This window comes from Pocillopora damicornis, chromosome 13 (assembly GCF_964200805.1).
Source record: "Pocillopora damicornis chromosome 13, jaPocDami1.2, whole genome shotgun sequence".
NCBI classification, from domain to species: Eukaryota; Metazoa; Cnidaria; class Anthozoa; order Scleractinia; family Pocilloporidae; genus Pocillopora; species Pocillopora damicornis.
Genome location: NC_142682.1, coordinates 12852986 through 12878472, shown reverse-complemented (window position 1 = coordinate 12878472; position 25487 = coordinate 12852986). Strand labels below are relative to the sequence as shown.

The 25487-nt window shown below is 38.0% G+C and overlaps 2 protein-coding genes and 1 pseudogene across 3 annotated transcripts; 1 reads left to right on the top strand and 2 right to left on the bottom strand.

The window, feature by feature from the left end:
• Positions 1-3550: 3550 nt before the first annotated feature.
• LOC113675118 (E3 ubiquitin-protein ligase TRIM71-like) lies at positions 3551-6735 on the bottom strand (annotated as a pseudogene).
• Positions 6736-8341: 1606 nt separating this feature from the next.
• On the bottom strand, positions 8342-17190 carry LOC113675117 (protein phosphatase methylesterase 1). The gene is made up of 16 exons (XM_089192221.1): positions 17007-17190; positions 16764-16860; positions 15136-15228; positions 14714-14771; positions 14159-14210; positions 13537-13605; positions 12787-12875; positions 12211-12301; positions 11830-11895; positions 11507-11669; positions 10600-10660; positions 10184-10249; positions 9844-9888; positions 9673-9737; positions 9120-9187; positions 8342-8497 (listed from the first exon to the last, which is right to left on the bottom strand). Exons 1-16 carry the CDS (start codon positions 17087-17089, stop codon positions 8479-8481), a joined length of 1185 nt encoding a protein of 394 aa, XP_089048347.1. The 5' UTR covers positions 17090-17190; the 3' UTR covers positions 8342-8478.
• Positions 17191-17316: 126 nt separating this feature from the next.
• Positions 17317-24290, top strand: LOC113675104 (arylsulfatase B). Of its 2 annotated transcripts, none has more exons than XM_089192220.1 (7): positions 17317-17707; positions 18693-18779; positions 20546-20757; positions 21023-21234; positions 22187-22407; positions 23116-23384; positions 23698-24290. In XM_089192220.1, exons 1-7 carry the CDS (start codon positions 17449-17451, stop codon positions 23932-23934), a joined length of 1497 nt encoding a protein of 498 aa, XP_089048346.1. In that variant the 5' UTR covers positions 17317-17448; the 3' UTR covers positions 23935-24290. The 2 variants fall into 2 exon arrangements, with proteins under 2 accessions (XP_089048346.1, XP_027047443.2); XM_027191642.2 differs by having other exon boundaries at positions 17318-17728.
• Positions 24291-25487: the final 1197 nt, after the last annotated feature.

Genomic DNA, 25487 nt, shown 5'->3' with positions numbered 1-25487 from the left:
ATAAGAGCTTAGAAGCCCCTCAGATATCAGAAAGACACGTGTGCAATTGCTTACAACATCTGAACAAAACCGCTATGGGACCAGATCTCATTCCCTTTTGGATTTGGAGGGATCACGCTGAGATCTTCACAAGTGTCATTCATAAGATCTGGAATGTTTCCCTGAAAACTGGCAAGTGACCCTCCTCGTGGAAAAGGGCCCACGTGACGCCCCTCCCTAAGATCGACATCCCTAAGGGCAAGCAGGACTTCAGAGGAATTAAGATCACGCCTGTAATTGCACGCGCGTTCAAGAAATCTGTGTATAACTTCCATGCACGAGACATTGTCGAAAGCATCTGAGTTCAACACAGTTTGCTTATACGACAGGGGGGAGTTGCACTGATGCGCTCTTGAGCATGCAGCATACCATCTACAGCTATTTAGACGAGCAAGACTGCAAAGCCGTCCGAGTATTTGCAATGGATTTTAGTAAAGCGTTTGACTGTGTCAATCATGAACTCCTATCATCTAAGCTTAGGCAGTTGCCATTGAATCCCCTTATTGTGAACTGGTATTTAAGCTTTCTCGAGAAACGCCAGCAGCGAGTAGTTTATAATCGTTTTGAGGGACAGTGGCGTGAGGTTAATAGGGGTACGACACAAGGTAGTGTCAGTGGGCCATATCTATTTAACGTGTTTATTAATGACTTGGAGATCAATCTAGAAGGTCGCCCAGCCTTGTTTAAATATGCTGATGATTCTACAATTATCGTCCCTTTTTGGGGAAACGGCCAATGTCGCACTGACTTGGTGGATCAGTTTCTTAGCTGGTCCACCCGCAATCGCATGACATGCAATCCAACAAAATGCAAGGAGATTATTTTCCGTAAGAAAGGTTTCAGTCAGGACATTGTGCCAGTTAGTAATATACTGCAGTGCGCAGAGTTATCCATATTAGGTGTTACCTTCCAACAAAATTGTAAATACAGTAGTCACGTGCACGCGAAGGTAATTAAGGCGAACAAGTCATTATTCGTCTTAGGATCTTAACGTAAGGAAGGAATGTCCCAGGAGGAAGTAGATCACCTTTTTAACGCAATAGTTTTACTAAATTTTTCTTAGACCGGTGTATGAAAAGAAAGTTTATGTCCAAGAATGTAAATATCAGGGACTTGCTAGAGAAGGCGGACAAGACCCTCTACAAAAAAAGATCGAATGACCCCGAATGCCCGTTCTTCCAGTTTTTACCTAAGGAAAAGAACATGAGGTACAATCTTAGAAATACGTCAGTCTCTGTCCCTAGAATCTACACTGGCAGGTTTAAGAACGTTTTTAGTAACAGAATAATTTTTCGATATGATATGTAAATAGTTTTCTTTTTTAGTTTATATTGTAACTTAGGATATGTGATTTTATCTTAAGAAATAAAGATTATTATTACTATTATTATTTTCCTTTTTAAATAAGAGTCAGACGGGACAAATGGAACCTATGGAATCATTTTTTTTTTATTCCGACACACACTTGTCGTGGCACCTGAATGAAGAACAGTCTTCGGCCTCTCTGAAAACGCTCCATCTATAAAAGCTACCGGAAGAAACCCAATCTAACTGTTCATAGCTCCTATGCCAGCCTAATCACACGGCTGCAGATGACAAAATTCGACCACACTCGTACAGAACAGTTTCGCACGCATGAGCCACGATTCCATGCGAATAGTATTTTGTGGTTTTAATTATAAACATAAAGGAAACAACTGAATTCAATTTCCACGCATGATTCCGTGAACGTTTTCGAGTGGCATTACCTAAACTCGGTAATCTCGCGAAGGTGTGCGTTATCTCGATTATTAGAAAGGCGTTGCAATTTGGTGCTTTGTACCGCTGAATTGGGAAATATTACTCACTATTCTTTAGCTGCAAGGAGAAGATTTCATGCGATTTCGCACGCATTTGCAACGATTCCATGCACGTAGTGTTTTTTAATTTTAATTGTGAAGATAAAATGAACAACTGACACAGGACGAAATTGCAAGAATCCGTAAACGGAAACGTGGCAGAAACATGTTAAACCGTTCCGGAAACACGACGGATAACGTGTGTTTCCGTTACAGGTTTCATGACGTTTTCTCGCGTTTCCGTTGCTGCGTATACAACGGAAACGGACCACTTTTACGTAAACATAACGGAAACATGGAGTTGCATGTTTCCGCCACGTTTCAGAAATACGGAAACATGTGATTTCGTCCTGTGTTAATTTCCACGCAAAGAAATTCAGTGAACTTTGTAAAAGTTTTCGAGTGGCATCACCTAACCTCGGTAATCTCGAGGAGGTATGCGTTATCTCGATAATTAGGACGGCATTGCAATTTGGAGCTTCGTGCCGCGAAATTAGAGAACGCAAATAAAAAAGAAAACAAATTAAAACGGAACACCCCCCCTCCCCCACATAAAAAAATAAAGTAAAAAAAACGAAGGGCTGGTTCCTAGTCCGCAGTTTCAATCCAGTGTGTCAAGTTTCTGATCTGATGTTGCATGGATGGAAAGGAGTTAAGACGATGAATAGAGCATTATTTTCAACTTGGATATGAAAACCAATTCATTCTCGCCTTGTTAATTAAGCAATTTACATGACATCGTAATGAGTTTAGCGACTCTAGAGCGCCGGACGACGAACATGCATCATTTGCGTTTTCTATTTTTCTTGGCGTTTTTTATTTTTATTGGCGTTTTCTATTTTTATCGGCGTTTTTCTGTTTTCATTTGCAGTTTCTTTGTATCATATCATCATCATCCTCCGTGTGAGTCTCTCATCAGCCCTCTAAACGACAAATATCCACACCGGCAATGAGTATCTAGTGTCAGAGTACAGTTTGATTGATTGTTGTTAATTTAATTGTTGTTAAGTTAATTTATCACCACGGTGTAACTAATGTAAATATCACAAGGAGATCTAGACAATGAGAATTCAGAGTTAAACAGGCAGTCTGCTTGAGGGGGAGGGGTAGGGGAACACGAGGGTTACTTAGCCGCCGCGATTAGTTTTAGTTTTATTCTGACGGGGTGAAGGGGAGGCGTAAATCAACGGGTCATTTACAGTGAAGACACATCAATGCCGACCAGGATTTAGCCTGAGAGAAGAGCCTCCTCATTAGCGCTACGAGGCATGTGTTCACCTATTAGCGGGAAGATTCGAAACGCGCGGGCCGAAACGCAAATGATTAGGGCCTCTTTGCAGACTACCCAGGAATGCTTTCCACTCCTCGTTGAAAATTCTCCTTTTTATTATTTTTGACAAAAGTTGATTGTAGTTGTCGTGAGAACAGCTTAAAAAATAAGGCTGTGCATTCTTGAATAAAACAGTAGTAATCACTCACACACAATGCAGGTACTCTCACTGTTTAGTCACAGGGAGAGCCGACACAGCTTTGGGGTTAGTATTTGAAGAGCGTGCTGCATACCAGTAAAAGCAACCAACTATATGCGGGCCTCTTTGAATGAGAGCTATTAACACCGATGAGGAAAAAATCTTCATACCCCTTTCTTCCAAGATTGCACACTTTTACACTAATTTTCACACCAAATCAAATACTATTTTATTTATTACTCTGAAAGATAATCACATACAGCTAATAAATGAAGACAAACGCAGAGACGACAAAAGAAAAGATGAATAACCTAAAACAAAACTAAAACAAAGTTATCTTTAAAATATTTACAAAGTCCAATTTCCATACTTTCTTTTTCTTTTTGAGCCCGCGAGGAATATTTTAGCGGCTGTGAAAAAAGGGTCATAACTTACAACGAAACAAAGATCACATTGAAAGAGTCGCATCAGAATAACTGTTGAGCAATGTTCACTTTCTACTGCAAAACATGGACTATATGTTTTCTGCCATCGCAAACCAATAACTTATCTTCAAAAGCAGCGATAGAGGAGGGAGATTCAATTTCTTTAATGTTAAACGAGTAAACAAATTTTCCGTCCAAAGAAAGCAAATGAAGTCTTTCATTCCAAGTATCGCACACGATCAGGTTGTTAAACGCGTCAATAGTGAATTCCAAAGAAATGACTCGTACATCACAAGGTTTCTCCTTGCCAATATCATACAGATAAAGTCCTTCGTTGTTGAACACTTTACCATATGTCTCATATAAGACAAAAAACTTGTCCTCGTGATAAACAGCAGAAGTCGGGGAACGAAAACTGTGTGGTCCTTTGAAGGACTGTACTAATTCTGTACCGTCAGGGGAGAGGACTTTGACTGAGTTGTCGGCCCAGTCATACACGATCATGTGACCATCATCTCTGACAGATACGGACCGATGAAAACTCAAATGATGACCGATGGCTTTAATAAACTTGCCCTGTTCAGTGAACAAGAACATCTTACTCGGTTTCATAAGTTCTCCATGAATGATGATGACTTCATCAGATGTTGTAAATTCAACTGAAAGAGGAAAGTTGATTCTCTCAGCATCAAGCCCCTTGTCTCCTATTGTTCTCAGATAATTACATTCACAATCAAACAAATGAACTCTGTGATTATCAGGATCTGCTATGGCAATCTTTCCATTTCTTTTATTCACTGCAATACAACCTGGTCTTTTAAACTGTCCCGGTCCTGTCCCACGTGATCCAAATGAATGAATAGCTTTGTATTGATGACCAGTCGCCTGAACTCTCCTGGGACTACCAGTCAGCGGTTGGCCATTCACCTAAACGCAAATGTCATGTAAGCCAACACTCTTTGGCTTGTAACGCACTACGTAGCTTCCATTCTTACAGTCATTAATTTTGGTTTCCTCCTCTTCTCCTTTTTGAGAGCGGATTATTACAGTCAGTTGGTCTTGTTCATCATAACATTGACTTCCCTTTGAATCTCGCGTTGTTACTGTAAAGCTAGTTTCAGTGCCTGCTTCTGCCTTGGTTAAACCTCTTCCTTTTGCCGATGATTGTGAAGGATCCGTGTTCGTCTCGAATACTTGACCCGGAACCAAGCCCCTTAGATTATTTATAGCTTCCACATTTACACAATAGACTACATGTTGAGGTGTACATACTTCAATATCTTGTGTGGTTAAAAGTTCCTCGCACCGACCAAGCACAGCATGTCCTGCTTGCAGAATTTCAGGACCGATGCTTCGTTGTACGATACCTTCACCATATTCGACAGAACTCTTTAGCTGAGCAGCGAGTAACTGAATATTTCCTATTTCTGCTGCGTAATTCCTTTGTTGCTTGACTTTAATTTCTGCCAGCTTAGTTTTTACAGCCGTTTCATGTTTCTTCGCAACTCGAATAATTTCTTGCACAGTTTTCGTAACCTTCCTTTCAGCGGCGCAGATTTCATCTTTGCTTTTTTTCATAAGTTCAGTTTGCTCCGATATCTTTGACTCCACGATAAAAAGTTTTTCCTTAACTCTGGCAAAGACTTGCGTCATTTGCATCTTTTGTTCTTCGGCAGCCTCCTGTAAGTCTACTAAAGAATGTCGATTATGAATCGTCGGAAAAATTTGGATCACGTGGGACAGGACCGGGACAGTTTAAAAGACCAGGTTGTATTGCAGTGAATAAAAGGGAATCGTCGGGGAATCAAGGTGCCCTGGCCTAATTCTGCTGACCGCAAATTTTCAGTCTCATTTAATTATAAACATAATTTAATTAATTATTTATATTGCGAATGGATGAATTACAATCGTGAGTGTGTGGGTAGAGAGAGTGAGCGGGTTTTAGAGAGAGATTTACTTATTTTACATGTAAATTATTCTTATATTAATATTTAGCTATTTATTGGAGAGTAGTAGAGAGAGTGAGCTAGTTTAGAGATAGAATCTGTAAATATCTTACATGTAAATTATTCGAATATCAATATTTTAGCTATTTACTATTTTATTTAAACTATTTTGTTGTGTCCTTACTTAGTGGTTTCATTACTGCTATTTTTTATAATTGACACATGAATAAAGTTATTATTATTATTATTATTATTATTATTATTATTATTACTATACTGCACTTGTGGCAAATACAAATGCTACAGTCTTGACAATAATAATCAAGCGGTTCATTCTCGTGATATTTCTTTGTACACATGGCGGGTCTGTGCATCAAGTCCTCCACATCTTGCGCTTGCAAGTTTTCGATCAAAACATTGCGATAACCTCTTGTGGCCTTCAGGCGTTGATGGGCATCAAAACAATCCTTGCAAAGAAAGTTCTGGCAAAGAAAGCAGTAGCAAGTGGCCGTGTTGTTTTCTTCACAACTGCTGCATCTCTGAGCCTCTTCGCTGTCATCTCTTAGAGCGAGAACATCCACCAATCGGTTGAGATGAAAAGATGTGGGAAGGCCGCTAAACGTGTCTCCCTCGGGGATCTGAAAGCAAGCCTGACAAACTGGACATTTGAGCGTCGCTTCTAACTTTCTTTTTGCATATCATGCGTGTTTGTCGATACACCGCAGGCAGAACGAGTGTAGACATGGCAATGTCTTGGGATCTTTGACTGTTTCTAGACACAGTGGACACTCGGCTTCCTTCTTGAGACTTGTAAAGAGCTGTTGAACATCCATGTCTAACTGAATAAGTTGAGAGCTGGGTGCGGTTGACACGTCACATCGCTAATCATGTATAAAACGAGACCTAGGGGAGGGATGAGTCACCTAATGAGCCCTCATCCTCTCCACCCTATTCAGATTTGCAAGAGTAGCCTTAGTTTGATGTGTTTCAATGTGTTTTTTATTCTGTTTCTAGGAGTGGAGTGATTACTCTTTTTTTTTTAAATTTTTTTTTTTTTTTTTTGAGAAATGAAACCTATGGAATCATTTATTTTTAACGCACACTTGTCGGAATAAGTTTCTGTTTCAGCGCCTAAATAAGGAACAGTTTTCAGGAACTTCTTGATTAAATGGCCCTGTTTGCCAACTTACACGTAGACTGCTGGTGACAAAATTCGACCACACTCGTACAGGACAATTTCGCACGCATGACCGACGATTCCATGCTAAAAGTGTTTTATTATTTTAATTGTGAATATGAAGTGAAGAACTAAATTCAGTTTCCACGCAAAGAAATTCAATGAACTTTGCAAACGTTTTCGAGTAGCATTACCTAACCTTGGTAATCTCCAAAGGTGTGCGTTATCTCGACAATTAAGATGGAGTTGCAATTTGCTGCTTTGTACAGCTAAATTCAGAAATATTACTCCCTTTTCTAATCACCTTTCTGATTGAAAATTTCTGAATACTGCTGAGAATTTTCGTGAGTGCAAATGTTTAAAGGATTTTCTTATCCAGTTTAACTTTTCGAGAAGAGTGACTGACACATTAATTTGTTTATATTGTTGCGTACAGAGTCTCCTTACTTTTGCTGGTTTTGCCTTTTTTTCAGGAAACTTGTCACTAATCATAGCTGCTTAGAGCTCTTGTAAGTTTTAAATTACTGAAGTCACTGTAGTTTTCTTTGCAGCTCCGTTGAATTTTAATATATATTTTTTTGCATTAGTAATAATTACAATGATTGTATTAGTTTCCCTAATAGTAACTGTATTTAACTTCATTATAATAGTGAGGCTGTGCTGTAATTTAAAAGTCTTATTATTGTTAATATAATTAATAATTTTTAGAACAGTTGTAATGTTAATTTTGGTGAAAATGCTTACAACAGCAATTGCGCCAATCCTCGTTTCTGTGTAGTAATTTTAACTATGTCTGTAATTTGTACTTAAATAATGATAATGATAATAATGAAATAGAGGCGTGTATAATTATAACAGAATACAATTTATTTATTTATTTGTAAAATAAATTTTTTTTTTTTCAGAAAAAAAAATCTTAAGATGATATCCAGATATGATACCATGCATTGTGAGTTTGTTTATCTTGTTAATGAATCAATATTTTCATCGTTCCGATTAGATCTAATGCCACATTGCTCCCCAAATTTTAGGATCCGCACGCGTTGCGGACCTACTTTGCCCTGACTGGTGCAAACTTTCACTTCCGACTAGAGGACGTTTTAGCGGAAAAAGAGGGGAAAAAAAGCTTTACAAGACTTTTTTGTATTTTAGCGTCAAAATAGTCTGTTTCAAACCTCGCACGGGTTATTATGCAGTGATCTTGGACAAGAAGGATTGTATAAAAGTGCCACTCCCTAACCCACTGTATGCATCAAGAAAATGTCGTGTAAACTGAATGAATGCTGACTATGAAAGAAGGGGATTGCATATTTTCATCCCATAAGAGGAAGAGTGACAATACACCTCGTAACGTGATGCTAAGCTCCGATAGCTAAGTGGGAATAGTATACAAAATGGGAAGAGTTGGTTTCGATAGCTGCCATACAAAGACTATATACCCACTCGATTGGCGTTTGCTGGTCTTTTAATCTGTACAGAAAGAGAACCTAACGTGTAAAGGCTTATTAACAGAGATTAAATGAACTTGGCAAAACTCTCTCCTGCTCGTATTGGTTTGACAAAAAGAAGAAATACAATCCACGACTAGCACGCCGGCATAGGTCTGCAGAAGGAAAAGGTAACAAGATATCACATCAGAAATTCTTTGTGTTTGAATCGATTCATTCTCCTCGGTTAAAATTTGTGTTCGCCTTGACGTCAAAGAAGTGTGCAAAACTAACTTGAAAACTTGAGCATTAAATTTCTCTACTTTCTACAATTTTAAGTTTACACCGAAAGTGACACACAAAACTTTGATTGTTTAAGAAAGAGGAAAAAAAAAAACAGCATGAGAAAAATTGTTCCCACCTTTTCATAACGTCACTGAAACAACAACCCAATCACGACCAGAATATACAAACTCAAAAGAAGTTAAGTGTTATCTCTGTGTAGAAAGCTATCGACATTTGTGATCCTAGTAGGATGCTTGCCACAACAAAACCCTATATGCTCAGATGGTAGATCATCCAAACGTGAAGTAGGATTCTAAAATTTGGATCCATGCAAAGATACTACGACACTTACGGTTGTCACAAATATAAGACATCTTTGTTACGGTGATGGATTGGTAATCCTTTAGTTCATAAAACAATAAAAGGTTCCGAATAAATCGCCCAATAAAGACAGAGTGCGCGACGAATATGACAAAAAACAAGTGCGGGAGTCAGTTCTATATCAATGCCTACCTCAGAAAGTTCTCCTTTGTCACAGCGAGTTTCAGCCGCATTAGAAATGTCACTAAGACTTCTGCCACCTGCACAGATAAAGGACAAACCACAGTCGAAACACGGCAATAGTCACCACAAGTAGCAGGTGTAAATAAGATGTAACTTTGGGCTAAGGGATACTTATGATGGTACTGTAATTTTTTTTCAGAATCGGTCCCTTTACCGTGAATCATGTTTTTCACGTTTTTTAGAATTGAAAATTTCATAACATTCGCAATTTCCCAACTTTATTCCACTCATATCACAAAAATACGTCAGGAAAAAGTGAAGGTTTGATTGTTACTAAATGTGAGAAATTTCAAATTGCTCTGTGGAGATGATGCAGCCGTTCACAACAAGGCATGGAAAACCCTGGTAAGCTCATTAGAATTTTTTTTTTTTTTTATTATCATTGTTATCATTATCATTCAGTATTATTTTTGTATTTATCATTATTGTTATTATTATTTAATTATTACTCTTTTTTACATTTATCGTTCTAAGCTGAGGATGGATTCTTTGCTTCGCTTACTTTGTCCGGGGCATCCTCGTGAACGCAATGACCGCAGCGTGGTAATACTTGCATCTGAAATTTACCTTCAAACGAATATTTCAGAGTTTCCATCCTTAGAAAAAATTGTCATTCAAACAAGAAAAGATTATATCACATAAACTAGGTCTCAACTAATCCGAGACATCTTACCTTGCATTTGACCAATCGTCAGATCTTTGTCAAGACGATCCACACCTGTGTCGAAAATTCGATCTTTATATTGTTAAGTGTCAAAACTACTTACGTAGATCAAAGATATAGTTTCTGAAGCGCGCAAGGGAAATGTTTAAAAAATTAAATTGTCCGCGATTATATTCATCAAAGGCATGGAGCTTTTTAGTCGCGTAAATCATCTAACATTCAACCAGAACAACAAAAACAATGAAAGCTTCATCATCATCATCATCCTCACCTCCAGTATCAAAGTAAAATAAACAAACAAACAAATAGGCACAAAAAAATTGAAATCCAGAAAATTATATTTGATTACCTGCCAAGATGAGAAGCTTTGGAACAGGACACGATAAGAACAAATTGGACATGCCTTTAAACCAGCCTTCAAAATTAAAAAGATATAAAATAAAAACAAATAAAACTGATAGACAAAAGGGAAATATATACACCTGCTTTACTCACGAAACGGGGGAGGGGGGGGGCATACTTAGTTCCTCAGTTCACCCACAAGGGTGGAGACTCTTGGACTCTTGTTATTTGTTAGAGACTTCATTCCTTCAGAGGTGTAGAACAAGGAGAAACGAGAAATGATTCCAACTTTTAAAACCCACAATTCCAGGGCTATAGAAGCATGCATACTCGCAGGATTTTGTAGCCCTATCAAAGTACACGTCACATTTCCATCAGTGTTCACATGGCGAGAAGTGCACGTCCGAGTAATCTTAGACTCACCTTCCCAAAACTGATCAGTCTTGGACAAGTCAATCCTCCAAGTAAATCTCTCATCAGCCCTCTAAACGACAAATACCCAAACAATGAAAAAAGATTTGAAGTTAGTGCCTTGCGTGGAACTCTGGAAGTATGGTGGGCGCTGATCTTTTTGACTCACGCCACAGACTTCGCCGAGAAGCAGGGACTGCTGTAGTCTATCATTTCTGTAAAACGTCTCACTAACGGCAGCATAAAAGTGCTTACAACATTTACACACGCAAAGCAGTTCTCCTTGTAGCTCCGTTGGTTCTGCCCAATTTGTAGCAAGATGCGATACTTTTTAGATAGTTTTCTCAAGTCGGACATTTTTTTAGGCCCGTGGGTGATTATAAGAGCTAGCACACTGAAATAAGATATTTCTTAACAACATACGTATCACCCCTAAATCTAATAGGAAGAGGTAAAAAGGAAGAAAGTAGGGGAAAAAGGGAACGGGGGAGGGGTAAGAGGGAAGGGGGAAGGGATTAAAGGGAACTGGGGAGGGATAAGTGGGAAGGGAAATGGGGTGAAGGGGAATGAGGAAGAGGTAAGAGGGAAGGGGGAGTGGTAAAAGGGGAATAGGGGAGGGATGAGAGGGAAGGGGGATGAGTAAAAGGGAATGGTGGAGGGGTAAAAGGGAACAGGGGATGAGTAAAAGGGAATGGGTGAGGGGTAAAAGGGAACAGGGGAGGGGTAAAAGGGAACAGGGGAGGGGTAAAATGGAACAGGGGAGGGGTAAAAAGGAATGGGAAAGGGGTAAGAGGGAAGGGGAAAGGGGTTAGAGGGAACTGGAGAGGGGTAAAAGGGAACAAGAAAGTTGTAATTGGATGTCCAGAAAATTTAGAATTAAAGGTAACTTCAATAGAAACAGGGCACTGCTGCTGCTTACCTTCTGCCCTGTATCCACCTGACTAGTCCCTGCATGCACCAAAGTCAAAGCCTTTGTATTGACTGTTTCTTCAGATTCTTCACTAATTGTATCACAGGCATGTGACAGTGGGGGAGAAGTTGGACACTCCCTATTTACTTTATCTTCACTGTCACCACTACATCTGTTGGTTTAAACATATATCTTTTAAACACAATTTCAATTGTACTTGAATGTAAATATAACTATAGACTAAATCAACCAAAACAACAGAGATTACAAGCATTAATCTCTTTGTCAAAAGCTTTCCACCACTGACTCAGACGAGAAGAAATTAAATTCACCTGACTAACTGTCCAGCCATGGATATACGTGCTGATTCCACATTGTGGACCTGGCCACTTCGTATACTGCAATTGTAAAAACATGAAGAAAGGTCACATCATATAACATTTGGTCACCATTGGCTATACCCCTTGAAAATGTAAACTCAAGTAATTTTCGCTTAGAATTTAGCCTTGGAAGAATTAAACAAAAGAAATCACCTTGAGGTTGAGGGATGATAAATAAATTTATTCTGTTTTATTCTCCCTAGCCTCTGAGTCATGTTAGAATTTTAAGATATCAAAAATGGCAGATTGGCCTCTGTCATTTGGATTATGAAAACTGAAGGAAAATGAAGGAAATCTTGTTTTAGACTGGTCCTTCATCCCATTTCAGAATACCTCCATTCTATTCCTTCTTCCAGTGATTGAAACGAAGATGGTCTGCTTCTCAAAAAAGACTGCATAGCAGACAATGCTTCCATCGCTGTCCCTATATGTATATAAACAAACAAATTTCTCCATAAATCCAGAGCTTTTTCTCAATAATACCCATATGCCTATTTAGTTACTGCCTGGATACAGTTTCTTGCTGAAAAGTATTTAGCTCTCATTGAAAATTGTTAACCTTACTTAATTGTAACACAACTGACTAGTGACTTCTTGCACCCCACTTGTTCATACCAAACTGGTGTAAACAGATGTAAATTGGAAATTAAACTAGGATTGAATTGGTCTTCTTTCACCACAGTCTTTAATTAGTCTAGAAAACTCATGTCATCCACCCAACCAAACAGATGAAAATTACATTTTGACATTGTGAGGTAGTTTTCCTGTTTTACCTCTGGTTGTCATTGGCTACTTCTGATATTATCCTTCAATCTGAACAGCAATTGTGATCACTCTGGTGTTACTTTTAATTACTACATTCATTTTAAATGCACTCCATGTACTTTTTTATTAGTCTCTCTCACTCACCTTCCACTACATCAATAACAGCTAGTCCAGCTAAAGAGGTACTCAACAGTTTTTGAACTCCAACATGAACAGCAATGGCCCCACCCATGCTGAAAACAAGAAATTACTATCACTAACCCTTTAACTCCCATGAGTGACCGAGACAGAATTTCTCCTTGTAATATCTATACAATATCAACCAGATAAGTAAAGGGAATAAAGAAAAATATCAATTTGGGGATAATTAGTTGATCCAATACTAAATTCTCTGAACTAACATTATAAGAATTGTATCATTGACAGTAAGAAGAATGACAAGTTTGATCTGGGAGTTCAAGGGTTAAGCCCTTGTGATCAACATAAACACATCTTGTTACTAACCCCACACATTTTAAAACATAGGCTTAGATAAACTGCGCTTTTCTTTGTACATATTGCTACAGTGTATTACACACTCTTATTAATGCATTAAGGACAAATCAAAATAAAAGGATGTAGACAGTTTGTTTACCCCTGCTGTCTCTGCTTAAGCTGTTATTTTCTCCCAGTTACTCTACAGAATATTACCTACAGCATAACAATAACGTTAGGAGTTTTTTAAACTCTACATCATCTTATTTTCAGATACATCCACTTAATGACACCTTGGTGAAAATTTATAAAAAAAAACTTAAGGATATCATGCAGGTGATAATTTAATGGTCTGGAGCCCACATCCACCTTAACCAATTTGCTCCAGACACTTCATAATACAATATAAATGCATTTTACCTGTGTCCAACCAGAAGTATGGATGGAGGGGAATCTCCATAGATAGCCTGTACAACATTTCCAACATCTCTGTGAGTGATAAACAAACAGTTTTTATTGAAGTATGACATTATAAAATATGTTCAGTAGTAAGACATGTATGCTATTTGCCATGTTACATATACACTAGCCTCCATTTTGTGCAAAAATATGTTTGGATATTAGTGAGCAGACGCTCCATGTTCCAAGAGGCCAGCAATTTTCTGAGGGCAATGCTTAAGGGAAACTGTGAGTTTCAAGGAACCAATTATGTCAAAGGATGTTGATGTATCAGCAATTACAATTTTTGAATACCTGTAACTCAATTTCACATTGTCTCTGATAAACAGGTAACTACGTACTCATTTTATTAAATAAATAATATTGGGCCCTGAGTGCAAGTTTGGGGAAACTGACACAAAATTTTTCATCTCCTATACACTGATCTATTACATTCAACCAATTTTTTAAAATTACTCTCATGCAGACATCCAGTAGAGCACTTGCAGGGTGACACCTGACTGAGTCATTACCCCCTTACTCAAAGATGTCTAATGTAACAAATACATCTAGTGTGAAAGATCATTTGTCAGGTAAAACTTACTTTGATAAGGTATCTGCTGACAAATCAGAGTCATCTTCTGTGGATGTGTCACCTTTAAAAGAAGCAATTTTCATGTATTTCAAAACTACAGCTGCACAAACATTGTCACTCAAAACATGTCCAGTAAAGCTAAGTACACAAGTGTGGACACTATATAACTAAACACTTAAGAAACAAGTGTCTAAATTTGTAGGTTATTATGGTGGTAGACAGGAAGGGCATTTGTATGGATTTTCTTTCCACTGGGAAATGAGCATTCAATAGGACTGTCAATTATGTTATTTTTTTCTGTGATATCTACAAGCAAATCTTGTGTATTTGGCCCTTTTCACCCAAACATCAGCATGCACATTCTCCACACTCTACTCTCATTTCCCAAGATGCTGACATGGAGAATTGGTTAAAAATCAAGAGCTTCAGTCTTTAAATGACAATCATTTCCTATTTCTCTTGACCTCACTGTGTGATTCAGGAGTGATGTTGTAAGAAGAAATTAGATGTTAGTCATTTTGAGGGATCAAACGGTTATAGGTTTGTTAAGAATCATACACTTACCATGGCCTCTGAGATCTAATGCTAGAACTTGACAGTGACATATTCTTATGATTGATTTCTAAAAAAGATGAAAACTCTCTTAGTATTATCACTAGATAGTTCTTTTCGTTGTTTTAAAGGCTTAAAAGACCATCACTTTTCAAATCCAGCATCCTTCTCTGGATTAACTTTTCATAAAGAGCTCCCAAAAGTCTATTTCAATTAGCATGGACTGGAGAAAACATCTTCAAAACTTCAAAAAAAAATGGCCAGACTGGTCAGGAAGTTTGCAGTCAATCACAGAGGACAACTTTCAACACTAAGGCATTGATTTGCTTAAATCATTAGAGTGCACAATAGAATTATAAAACAAAGCTTGCACTATTGGATTTGGGTATCTGAATTTTCTAACTATGTTATAAAGTGTTGTGACAAATACTTACAGTAAAGACAGCCCATGATAAAGCAGAATGCCCTCCACCATGAAGTAACAATAGTACTGGGCCAGAATTACCAGCCTGGTAAACTCGAAATCTCTATTGCACAAGATGCCAGGCAATAAGTCAAGGAGATCCTTCTATTCTTTCCATTCCTCATCATGGCCTCTTAAACTTAACCCTTTAATTCCAAGTAGTGATTAAAATGAAACTTCTCCCAATAATATCTATACATTATTAAGCAAACAGGTAATGAGAATATTCAAGCTGATCAGGTAGAAGCTACTATCTTGATCTAGCACCAAGTTCTCATTACTAATTTAGGAAATGTGTCGCAGCTAGAGGGGAGAATTAACAATCAGATCTTGGGAGTTAAAGGGTTAACCCCTAAGAGTGACTAACATCCAATTTCTCCCTAAAGTATCTCCATAGAATCAAATATTAAGGTCATATGAATCGATGAAATTATCTAACTAAGTAAAGAAGTTCTTCTCTTTATCAGTAACTTAGGAAATGCATAAAGAACAGTATGGACAATATAGTTACATACTGATGATTAAGGGAGTAAAAAGATAAAAGATACATGTACATATCCTATTGCCAAGGCACTGGCATTAAGCTTCAAAAGTCTGAAGCCGGACATGGCATTGTAACTGTAAGGAGAATGTTCCTGTCTATTTTTTTAGTTTTTTTTTTAGTTTTTTTTAGTTGGTTTTTTTTCATGGTTAAGCATGCTATTTTGGTGGTCTTCATCAAACTTTATCTGAAATATAAATGCCTATCTGAAATAAATCAATTCAATAATTTCTTTGTCACATGAAGATAGCAAAAGTTTTTCACCCTCTATAATTGTACCAAGAATAACAAGCTTACTTCGCTCAAACATAACCCTTCACACCCTAACTATGAGTGGTTGTCACTGCCAAAAATACAGGCAAAATTAATGGTTTGTAATAAACAGAAATGTTCTAATTGTATTAACCATTTTTTCCTTGAATATTTCATTTCACCATAGGTGACTTGTCCATTTGTATTTTAAATAAATCTCTTGAGATAAGATAAACTGTTCTCCAAAAGACAAGAAGACCATTTCTATTTATTACAAATGATTTATTATGCCTATATTGTTGGCGGTGACAGCCGCCCATACCTAACATTAATATCTGTATTCATTGCACTTTCCTCTTAACATTTCCTAAGGACAACAAGGAGACTTTTAAAATTAGGGGCTTCTTGAATTGGTTATCATTTCTATTATTTTCATGACATTTTTACATTTGATTCAAGGGTACTGAAAAGGAAAGGAGAAATTATACAAATGTTGAAGTCATTCACTGATAGGGGTTAAAGAGTTAATCAACAAAAGGGAATGCATTTTCCAGTAGTAACGACCACAGCTTATGACATTCAACGTCAACATGCTGGCCGACTTGCATGAAGTAATCACAATTGCATAAAATGTTTCGAAAAATACAACAGTAGTATGCACAAGAAGTAAGGTCAAATGTATTAACATGACTTTTGTACTAAAATAACTTTTAAACAATCACAGCACTCGTAATTAACGTGGGTATGGAATTTAGAGGGATCTCCCCTTCTCTCATTACAGAAGCACTCAGTGAAACAAAAGATACGTTTTTATCATTGACACAAACATCTCTCGAACTATCGAAGTAATCTTCCCAAGACAACGGTGTGTAATCACGCTTTCGTCGCAGTCCTCCTGCGGTTCTGTTTGTGCGATCAAAAGATCTCAGTCCATAACAACAGCTACATAAAGTTTTTTACAAACCACCTAAATAAAGTTCTTTACAAACCACCTACATAAAGTTTTTACAAACCTAAGATTAAAATCAATTCAGTGTCTTAATTCTTACCCGTAAGATTTCCCAGGTCGTTTCGGGGCAGGAGGTAAACCACCGTATTTGCTCTTTAAAGCCTCTTTCCTCAGTTCCGACATTTTGGATTTTTTTTCCCGATATTTTTATCGCAGGCTCATATTTTGCTCGCGTGGGGTTTGCCTCCACACATTTGTCATACAGTCACGGTCACGCAGGGTCAGGTAGTCAGTCACACAATCGCTAAACCCTGAGATATGTACATCTTCTTCTTCTGTTTTTGTTTTGTTTTTTTTTTTTAATCCTAACTTCTATTTATCGTATGATTTTAACTATAATTAATATTTTGTAACAATATTAGGCATGCTTCAATCAAACTCAAGTTGTAAAATTGTTGCCCCCTTGTCACATCACCAGCCTCCAGGAAAATGAGCCCGCGCTCCTCTCTCAAGAGGATCGAAGAAGGCGTTAGACTACGGTGATGTTTTTGTTCAATAACGTTGCATTTACTACGACCGTCGTCTCCATCATCTCTTGTTGTATTTTCTGGACACAAGCTCTAGCTTCACAGCCTCACATATTGCTACTATTGGTCGATGATTTGGGATGGAGCGATGTTGGATATCACGGTTCGCAAATAAAGACTCCTAATGTAGACAGACTTGCTCGTGAAGGAGTTATCCTTGAGAATTACTATGTCCAACAATACTGTACACCAACTAGAGGATCTCTCATGACAGGCCGGTATCCAATACACACCGGTGCGCATGTTTTACTAGTTTTCTTCCTCAAGACTCACGAAAAACATGTTTTGGCCGGCCTTTAGGGGGTAACTTTTCAGTATCTCAACAGCTGATATCATGCCAGCGTTAATTTTGGGTTAGGGGAGGGGTAGGTGCGTAGTTGCTGAGAAACTTTCATTGATCCAACTTTTGTGACCTTAGAGGAACTTCTGTACCAAGTTGTCCTGCAGCCACTGCTAGGAACCCGAGATGCTATGTTCATTCAATTTCTAGTGGGGAGGGTAAGGGTAACTTTAAAGTGGGGACAAGTAAATTAAACTTTACTGAAACTTAATCAACATTATTGAATCAAGTAAACAAGCTAATCATATCAGTGTCAGAGAAATGGATTGTAGAAGACCAAGCTCAGTTTGTATACATGTGGGATGAAGATTGCTGTCAACTGGATCATGTGGGGACAAAGGAGACTTAGAGGTCCATGCCACTCCCCCTCCACCCATCTTTCCCATCTCAACTTTTTGTATACATGCAGGATGAAGATTGCTGTCAACTGGATCATGTGGGGACTAAGGAGACTTAGAGGTCCATGCCACTCCCCCTCCACCCATCTTTCCCATCTCAACTTTTCAGGGGGGGCATGTTGAAGAAAATGATTTTTTGGCAAAGTTTAATGTGATGAGTGGAAGACTGGTTTCAGAATTTCCTTAAAGTGATTACAGCCCAGTCATTTGCAATTCCTGTATTATCTGTTTATAGACTTCTCCATTTTGATTTACCCTGGAGATCCCTTTTTTTCCTGTTCCCATGTTTGTGGCAAAATTTTACAGTTTGAAAAACAAAGTTAACTTGAAATCTTTAACCTTCCATTTTAAATCCAGGACATATTCCTTATAAGCTAGTTTCTTCAAACAGTATTGAAGCAAAGTATAACCAAAAAAATTCAAATGAAGAATTACTGACAGCTGTTTCTTTACATTTTCAGGCCTACAACATCGAGCAATTCTTAGTTTAACCCCTTTTGGACTTCCTCTAGAATTCTCCATTCTACCAGAGAAGTTAAAAGAAGTAGGTAGGTTGAGTATCTAAATTATGTTTCTTTTAATCCTTTAACTCCCAAGATCTGATGTCTAATTCCCCCTCTGGCTGCTGCACATTTCCTTTGAAATTAGTTACAAGAATTTGGTGTAACTGTACTTGTAGATCAAGATAGCAACATCTGCCTGAAAACTTTTAATATTCTCATTACCTGTTTACAAGATAATGTATAGATATTATAGGGAGAAATTACATGTTATCACTTCTCGGAGTTAATGGGCAAAGGCTTCCAAATTGACTTGTAGTATGAACCAACTTTAATGTAGATAAGAACCCAAAACCACTCACAAAGTCATCAAAACTGAAAATGTACACAACTTAGAATACATAGGTGGATGTGAATTTGTATTTGAGTTCAAGTTGAAGCTAGAATTATTCCAAAGAAAAAAAGTGTAACAAAGACTACAGTAACTATATTTTTCTCCACTATGACCAAAACACTAAAAAATGGTCCAAAACACAAAACCAGAAAATATAAATGCCCCCCATTTCAAGGAATTTGTATGCTTACTTATTATAATTACTATAGCTGTTGTAAAATAGAAACATTATTTTACCATTAAGAGCTCAAGGTTTTGGTAACCTGATTCCTAATTATAAAACCAAGATTGATATATAAAAGTAAAATTAAAGACTTATATAAATGAATAAAAATAACTATTTATTAATAAACAACCATGTATTTATAAACTAAAATTATGCAGATTCTAAGTTTGCAGCGTGTCACTTAGAGAGTTCTTTGCACAAAGTATTTTAATTGCACAGAGTATTTTAATTGTGGTATACAAGAATAGCACTGACAAATTTGCCGGAGAAATTCTCTAGTGCAAGCATATTCAAGTTGCAAGGCTAAATCGTCACAAGCATTGAACACATTTATGTACATGCACAAATATTTTTTACCTGAGCAGGAAGTATTGAAATTTTGTCTCCATGCTTTCACTTAAATCAATGAATTATGTAGTACTCAAGAATTTCCAAGATTCCATCAAAATCCCTCAGTAGTGCCCTTACAAGCTTCTTTATTATGTAATAAAAGTATCAATCAGTTCATACTGATCTCTGCTTCAAAAAGCTAATTAGATTGAGGTTGGATAATTAAGTAACTTTTGGTAATGGTCAGGGATGTGTTTCAATCTGACAATTTTAGAGGGAAAAACAGATAAAATGCTTGGTAGAGTGCAAGCTCCTGGCTCCAAAAGGAAAAAATATATATATTTTAAAGATGCTACATGCAACATACCTGGGTTAATTTTCACTAAATTTAAAGGTCTGGAAGGCTGACCTAAAGGAAAGGTTGATTGTTGGTTAAAAAAAAAAATTTTAATACTTTAATTCCCATGAGTGACCAAGACAGAATTTCTCCTTACAATATCAATACAATATCAAGTAGACCAGTGATGAGAATCATAGGAAAGAAAATATTATTTAGGGGATTAATAGTTGATCCAGTACCAAATTCTCCAAACTAACATTACAACAACTATATGGCAGAAAGTGAGGAGAATTACAAATGAGATCGTGGGAGTTAAAGGTAAAAGCAATAAGTAAGAAAATACCCCATTATGGCTCTGGCTATACCTCAGTTGACCCCTGATTACTCAATTCTCCATTTTATAAATTCATTTCAACATATTATGTTGCCATCATTTTCTCCATTTTAACAAATTACTTTCCACCTTAATTCTATACTAATTATTTTCATGAATTCATTTCATTTTATTATGTTGCCATTTTCAGGTTACAAAACACGTCTTGTTGGAAAATGGCATTTAGGTCACTATACATCTGTGAGTACTCCAACACACCGAGGCTTTGATTCCTTCTTTGGATTCTACAACTATGGACACGACCACTTCAACCACACCCATGATGGCTTTTTAGACCTCTTTGAAGGTGAAAAAGTTGCCAGAGGGTACAAAGGACAATACACTTCCCACCTTTATGTGCAGGTGATTTGGAATAAGAGTTCTGTCTTAGTAAATTAATGCTGGCACATAGTTTGTCTTCTTTTCACCAGTAGCCCTTAAGCTCACCTTGAAGGATTCAGGTGAGGGACTGGATACTGAGTCATATGTGTGTGACAGGTAGTGCAAGAAATCCCATTATGTTCTAACTATTTCTGGAATTTAAAACCATATGAAAGAAAGCTGAATGGCTTTTTGGTCTAGAGTTTAAGTTTTTTCTCCCTGAATCAAATCTCAACATTTTGTGTAGGAAGTCAAGAGAATTGTTGAAGAGCATAATTCTTCTAAGCCGTTGTTCTTATATATGGCATTTGAGAATGTCCACGACCCAATTCAGGCGCCTGAAAAATACCTGAACAAATACAGCTTCATCAAAGATAGGGATAGGCGAACTTATGCGGCCATGATGGATGTGGTGGATGAAGCCATTGGAAATATAACAAAGGCTTTTAGAGAGAAAGGGTGAGGGCTTTTTTTTATCGCTACCTACAGACAACTTTTGTGGTTTGGTTTGGGAAATATTGAAACATTGCTGTATAATGAGATCGTCCTGAGTAACTATTTGACCTCTAAGAATGATTAGCATCTAATTTCTCTATATCCCTTGTATTAAAGAGAATAAAGGAAATGAACACCAACTAAAGAAGTTCTTGATTGTCAAACAAATTCTCCCTGTTAGCACCTTGCTTAGGAAATGTATGGAAAACAGTATGGAGAATATATATACTGATGTTAGGGTGGAAAGGGTTAATATTATGTTGATAAATATCAAGAAAATAGATGCAAATATTTAATCATGCACAATCAACTTGGAGATAAAGGAGTATTTACATGTTTTATTACTATACTTTGTCAGTTTTCCTTGTTGTTGTTGTTTACATCATCTTCATTGTGATTTTTCAATGTGGACTAATGTCGGCACCCAGAGACTAAAAATCATAGGTTCATATGAATTTTTCATGTTTCTATTCATCTTTGGAGATCCCTAGGAAAATACTTGGGAGAGAGAAAACCTCAACAGCGGTCTCTGTTCAGTGCAGACATCCATCAGATAAACTTTCGCATTGAATTAAAACCGTCATTGTGTGCTCCCCTGGGTCTTTGAGAACATGGCCTCTTTTGTGATTTCACTCCTTTCCTTCTCCCCCCCCCCCCCCCCCCCACACAACACGTTGTGTCAGAAAGACGCTCCCATTTGGGAAGAGGCTTTGCGTGAAAACCCAAAGAACAAATGCAAGGTATTAAAACTGGGTGAGATGGGGAAATTTAATGCCACTGAGAAGTTACATCTTTTTTTCAGAAGGTCATTTGGTTTGGGATGGTCTGGAAGGGATATCTTTGTTAAATAGGCGCCATCATCCTCATATTGATCCTAATTACTGTTAGTTACTGCTCTTTTTATTGACTCCTCTAGGTTGTGGAATGATACTCTTGTGATCTTTAGCTCGGACAACGGTGGAGACCCTTTCTACCGCGGCTTCAACTACCCCCTGCGTGGATACAAGAAGACGTTGTGGGAGGGTGGCGTGAAAGCGTGCGGTTTTGTTCATGGTCAGATGCTAAAACGGAAGGGGGTGATCTCACGTGATCTCATTCACGTAACTGATTGGTATCCGACTCTTGTTAACCTAGCAGGTACTACAGACATAGTTATTTCCGTTTTCTTGAACTGAAAAGGGCGTCCTTGAAGGCTAGCGCTTACTTACGATGTGAGTGAAGTTCGAAATCACTGCCAAGGATTGTCACGCAAAGCTGTTCCTTAGGGGGACCTTTTTTTTTCTGAGTGGGTGTCTCTTGAAATCCTAGAACCCGCAAGGGAACACCGATGAACGTAATTGGGGACGATTACAGAGGATACATGTTAGGTCTTTCAAAAAATCGCGAGACTGAAGAGTTGTCCAATCACATTCGATGGACATTTCTAGAAGAAGACATTTTTAGACATTTCAGAAGGTTTTACTTGGTTATTTTGGTGAGGTGTTAATTTCCACGCTAACATTAGGTTTTGCAGCGATGGAATAGTTAACTTGATCAAATTGAACGTAACTGGCATATAAATGTACTCACTTCAATACCATTGAAGATAAGTTTTAAAATGCACTGGTTTCTGTCTTTTGAGTGGGTTACATGTTGGGATATTTTTCAGATACTCAGTAGTAATGTTGTTGTTCTATTTGTTGTTTTTTTTGTTTTCTTTTTTGTCGGGTAAAGGACGGCCAGAACTTGGCCGAAATTCAACTCACAAACACATATACAGTTCCTACTGTCTTTGCTAATCCTACGTTTGGAGACGGTTTGAATGCCTAAGCACAGTCATGGTAACTTGCTAGTGTTGTTTTGTAGGTGCCACATTGGATTCAAACCCTATGCCAGTGGATGGCTTTGATGTATGGGAAACCATTTCTAGTGGAACACCTTCACCCAGGACAGAGCTTCTCCATAATATTGACTTTCCTGAGAAAAGACCAGGGCTTTTATTGACATATGACACATGGTACAGCGGAGCAGCAATTCGTGTTGGTGACATGAAGTTATTGATGCATGTACCCAATGCCACTTGGTACCAGGTTCCAGAAGAAGGTGGAATCGCTCCAGACATGGAAGAAATCTGGGTAATGGGTTTTCCTTGTTCTTAACTTCTTGCTCAAACGCATTCCATGTCGTAGTCGTCGACTTTTCCTTGTTTGTTTGACTGAGTTTTCTTGGAAGTGATCAAAATTCCCCATGCGCGCTCCCAGCAAACCAGACCCTTGATCTTCTGTTACGATATATGTTTTCACACACCAGGGAGGGTGTTCGGTTATTTTGGTAAATACTCTACCCGCACGGTACCCCTTTTCAAACGAAAGTTTTGAATCTGAGAAGCAGCAGAATGCGAGAAAATATTTTAGACGAACGATAACTTTTTTTTTTTTTTAATTTTAGGATCAAAAAACAAACATCGTAGAACTGGCCCTATATAACATAACCGCTGATCCTACAGAACGTTACGACGTAAGCCATAAGTATCCTAACATTGTGCGACACCTGAAAGATCGAATACATGAACACTGGAAGACCGCTGTCCCACCGGGGATCGTTCCAGACGATATAATGGCTTTAGCTGTAGCCATAAAAAATAAAGCGTGGGTATCATGGAGAGACACTTGCAATGCCAAATAAGGGTATAGATATTTCTTCAAAATGCCCACCTCTAATAGAAATCGGTCAATTTTTGTCGGCGCAAAGATTTCCCATCAATCCCAAAATAAAACGTTCTTCAAGGCTTTAAAATGTTTTGGTCGAGAAAAAGAAATGTTGGTCTTTTTCTTTCCATCTATACCACCAGACGTACAAACTCAAATATCGCTAATTTTAAACTGCCATTTCTCTAAAGGTTACCCATTACTGACTAATATTGCCGAGCAATTTAAGGTTTTGGGTCTGGTCAAAACGTTCTGATCTGGAAAGTTCGCCATCCAAACTGTATTTCGTTGAAATGTTCAGTAAACGACTCGAAGGATGGTGAACCTGCAAAAGCACCCAAAAATATATGTGCGTCATTGGCTAAGCGTGAGGTCAAAATGGATGGATATTAGCCTAGTTTTTTTTTTTTTCATGGACTTCGACGAACGCCAGAAAAGAACGGGACTAATCATCTTAACAGAACAAGCTCGGTTAGTAAAGGATTTATCACGTAGCAAAAGGATCATCGCTTTGCTTATTTCGAGAGACAGGAAACAAAGCCAACTGTTCTATGTAGCAGAATTACCCCACGAAAGTTCTTTAGGGACCGGTCATTATTTATCGCCTGGGGGGGGTCGGAGTATTTAGGGGGGGATCACATGGTTTTTTGAAGACCTTTAGGGGGGATCAGTCGTAATTGACAAGCATAATGGGGGGGATCAGACCAAAAAAAAAGGAATTTTAGGTCTGTTTACCTCGACAACTATCGGGGTGCATCAGAACGAAACAAAGAGCAAGCGCCCGGTGCAGCATACTTCCGAAAGATCGAATCGTTTATGGAAGACCACTATATTCGTGGAGAACTTTTTATGGAATTCTGTCGTGATGCCTGTAAAGAGTCAAGAGAAGAAAGTTCCAATCTCTGTTCCTGGTGTTCTAACAATAGATGGGTCGGTCCAGAAACGGAAAGAATTCCGCAACCTGTACCAGATTCAAACAATCCTGGACATTTCATGGATATCTATCAGACGGAATCGACGGGCAGGACACCAGATGATTACCTTCCAAGAAAATGTATTAAAGATCTGTACGAGGTACATTCTGACAGTATCAGAAACGATCAGGATACCATGAAGAGCTTCTGCTCAAAATATAATGTGGAAGAGAAGCACGTCATTGCATATGTTAATCATTTGAAGGATATTGAGATCCGAAAGGACATCAGAACAAGAGCAGCTCAGGAGCGAAGAAAGCAAGAGGCCGAACGAACGTACAAGGACTTTCAATGGGATAACCTCATCGAGGGTGGCAAAGTTGAAAAGTTGCGGGTAAGAGAACTAGACCTGTATCTCAACAAGCATGGTTTGATGACTGTGGGTCGGAAACTTGACAAAGTGAAGGCCATTCGATGTCACTATTACCGACAGAATAAAGAGACTGTGATAACAGAAGAACTGTCGAGTGATGAAGATGACGTGGAATCCGAGGATGAAGAATCCGAAAGTGGAGAGGCAGAGAGCGACGATGACTATGTTTTCGTGGATTTGGAT

Excerpts from the sequence above, each read along its gene's own strand:
- LOC113675117 (XM_089192221.1), bottom strand. The coding sequence starts at position 17,089 with ATGTCGGAACTGAGGAAAGAGGCTTTAAAGAGCAAATACGGTGGTTTA. Across the intron at positions 13,606-14,158 it reads TCAGCAGATACCTTATCAAA|AGATGTTGGAAATGTTGTAC; the intron begins GTAAGTTTTACC and ends TATCACTCACAG. Across the intron at positions 12,876-13,536 it reads ATACTTCTGGTTGGACACAG|CATGGGTGGGGCCATTGCTG; the intron begins GTAAAATGCATT and ends TCTTGTTTTCAG.
- LOC113675104 (XM_027191642.2), top strand. The coding sequence starts at position 17,449 with ATGTTTTTGTTCAATAACGTTGCATTTACTACGACCGTCGTCTCCATC. Across the intron at positions 18,780-20,545 it reads AGAGAAGTTAAAAGAAGTAG|GTTACAAAACACGTCTTGTT; the intron begins GTAGGTTGAGTA and ends TGCCATTTTCAG. Across the intron at positions 22,408-23,115 it reads GACTCTTGTTAACCTAGCAG|GTGCCACATTGGATTCAAAC; the intron begins GTACTACAGACA and ends GTTGTTTTGTAG.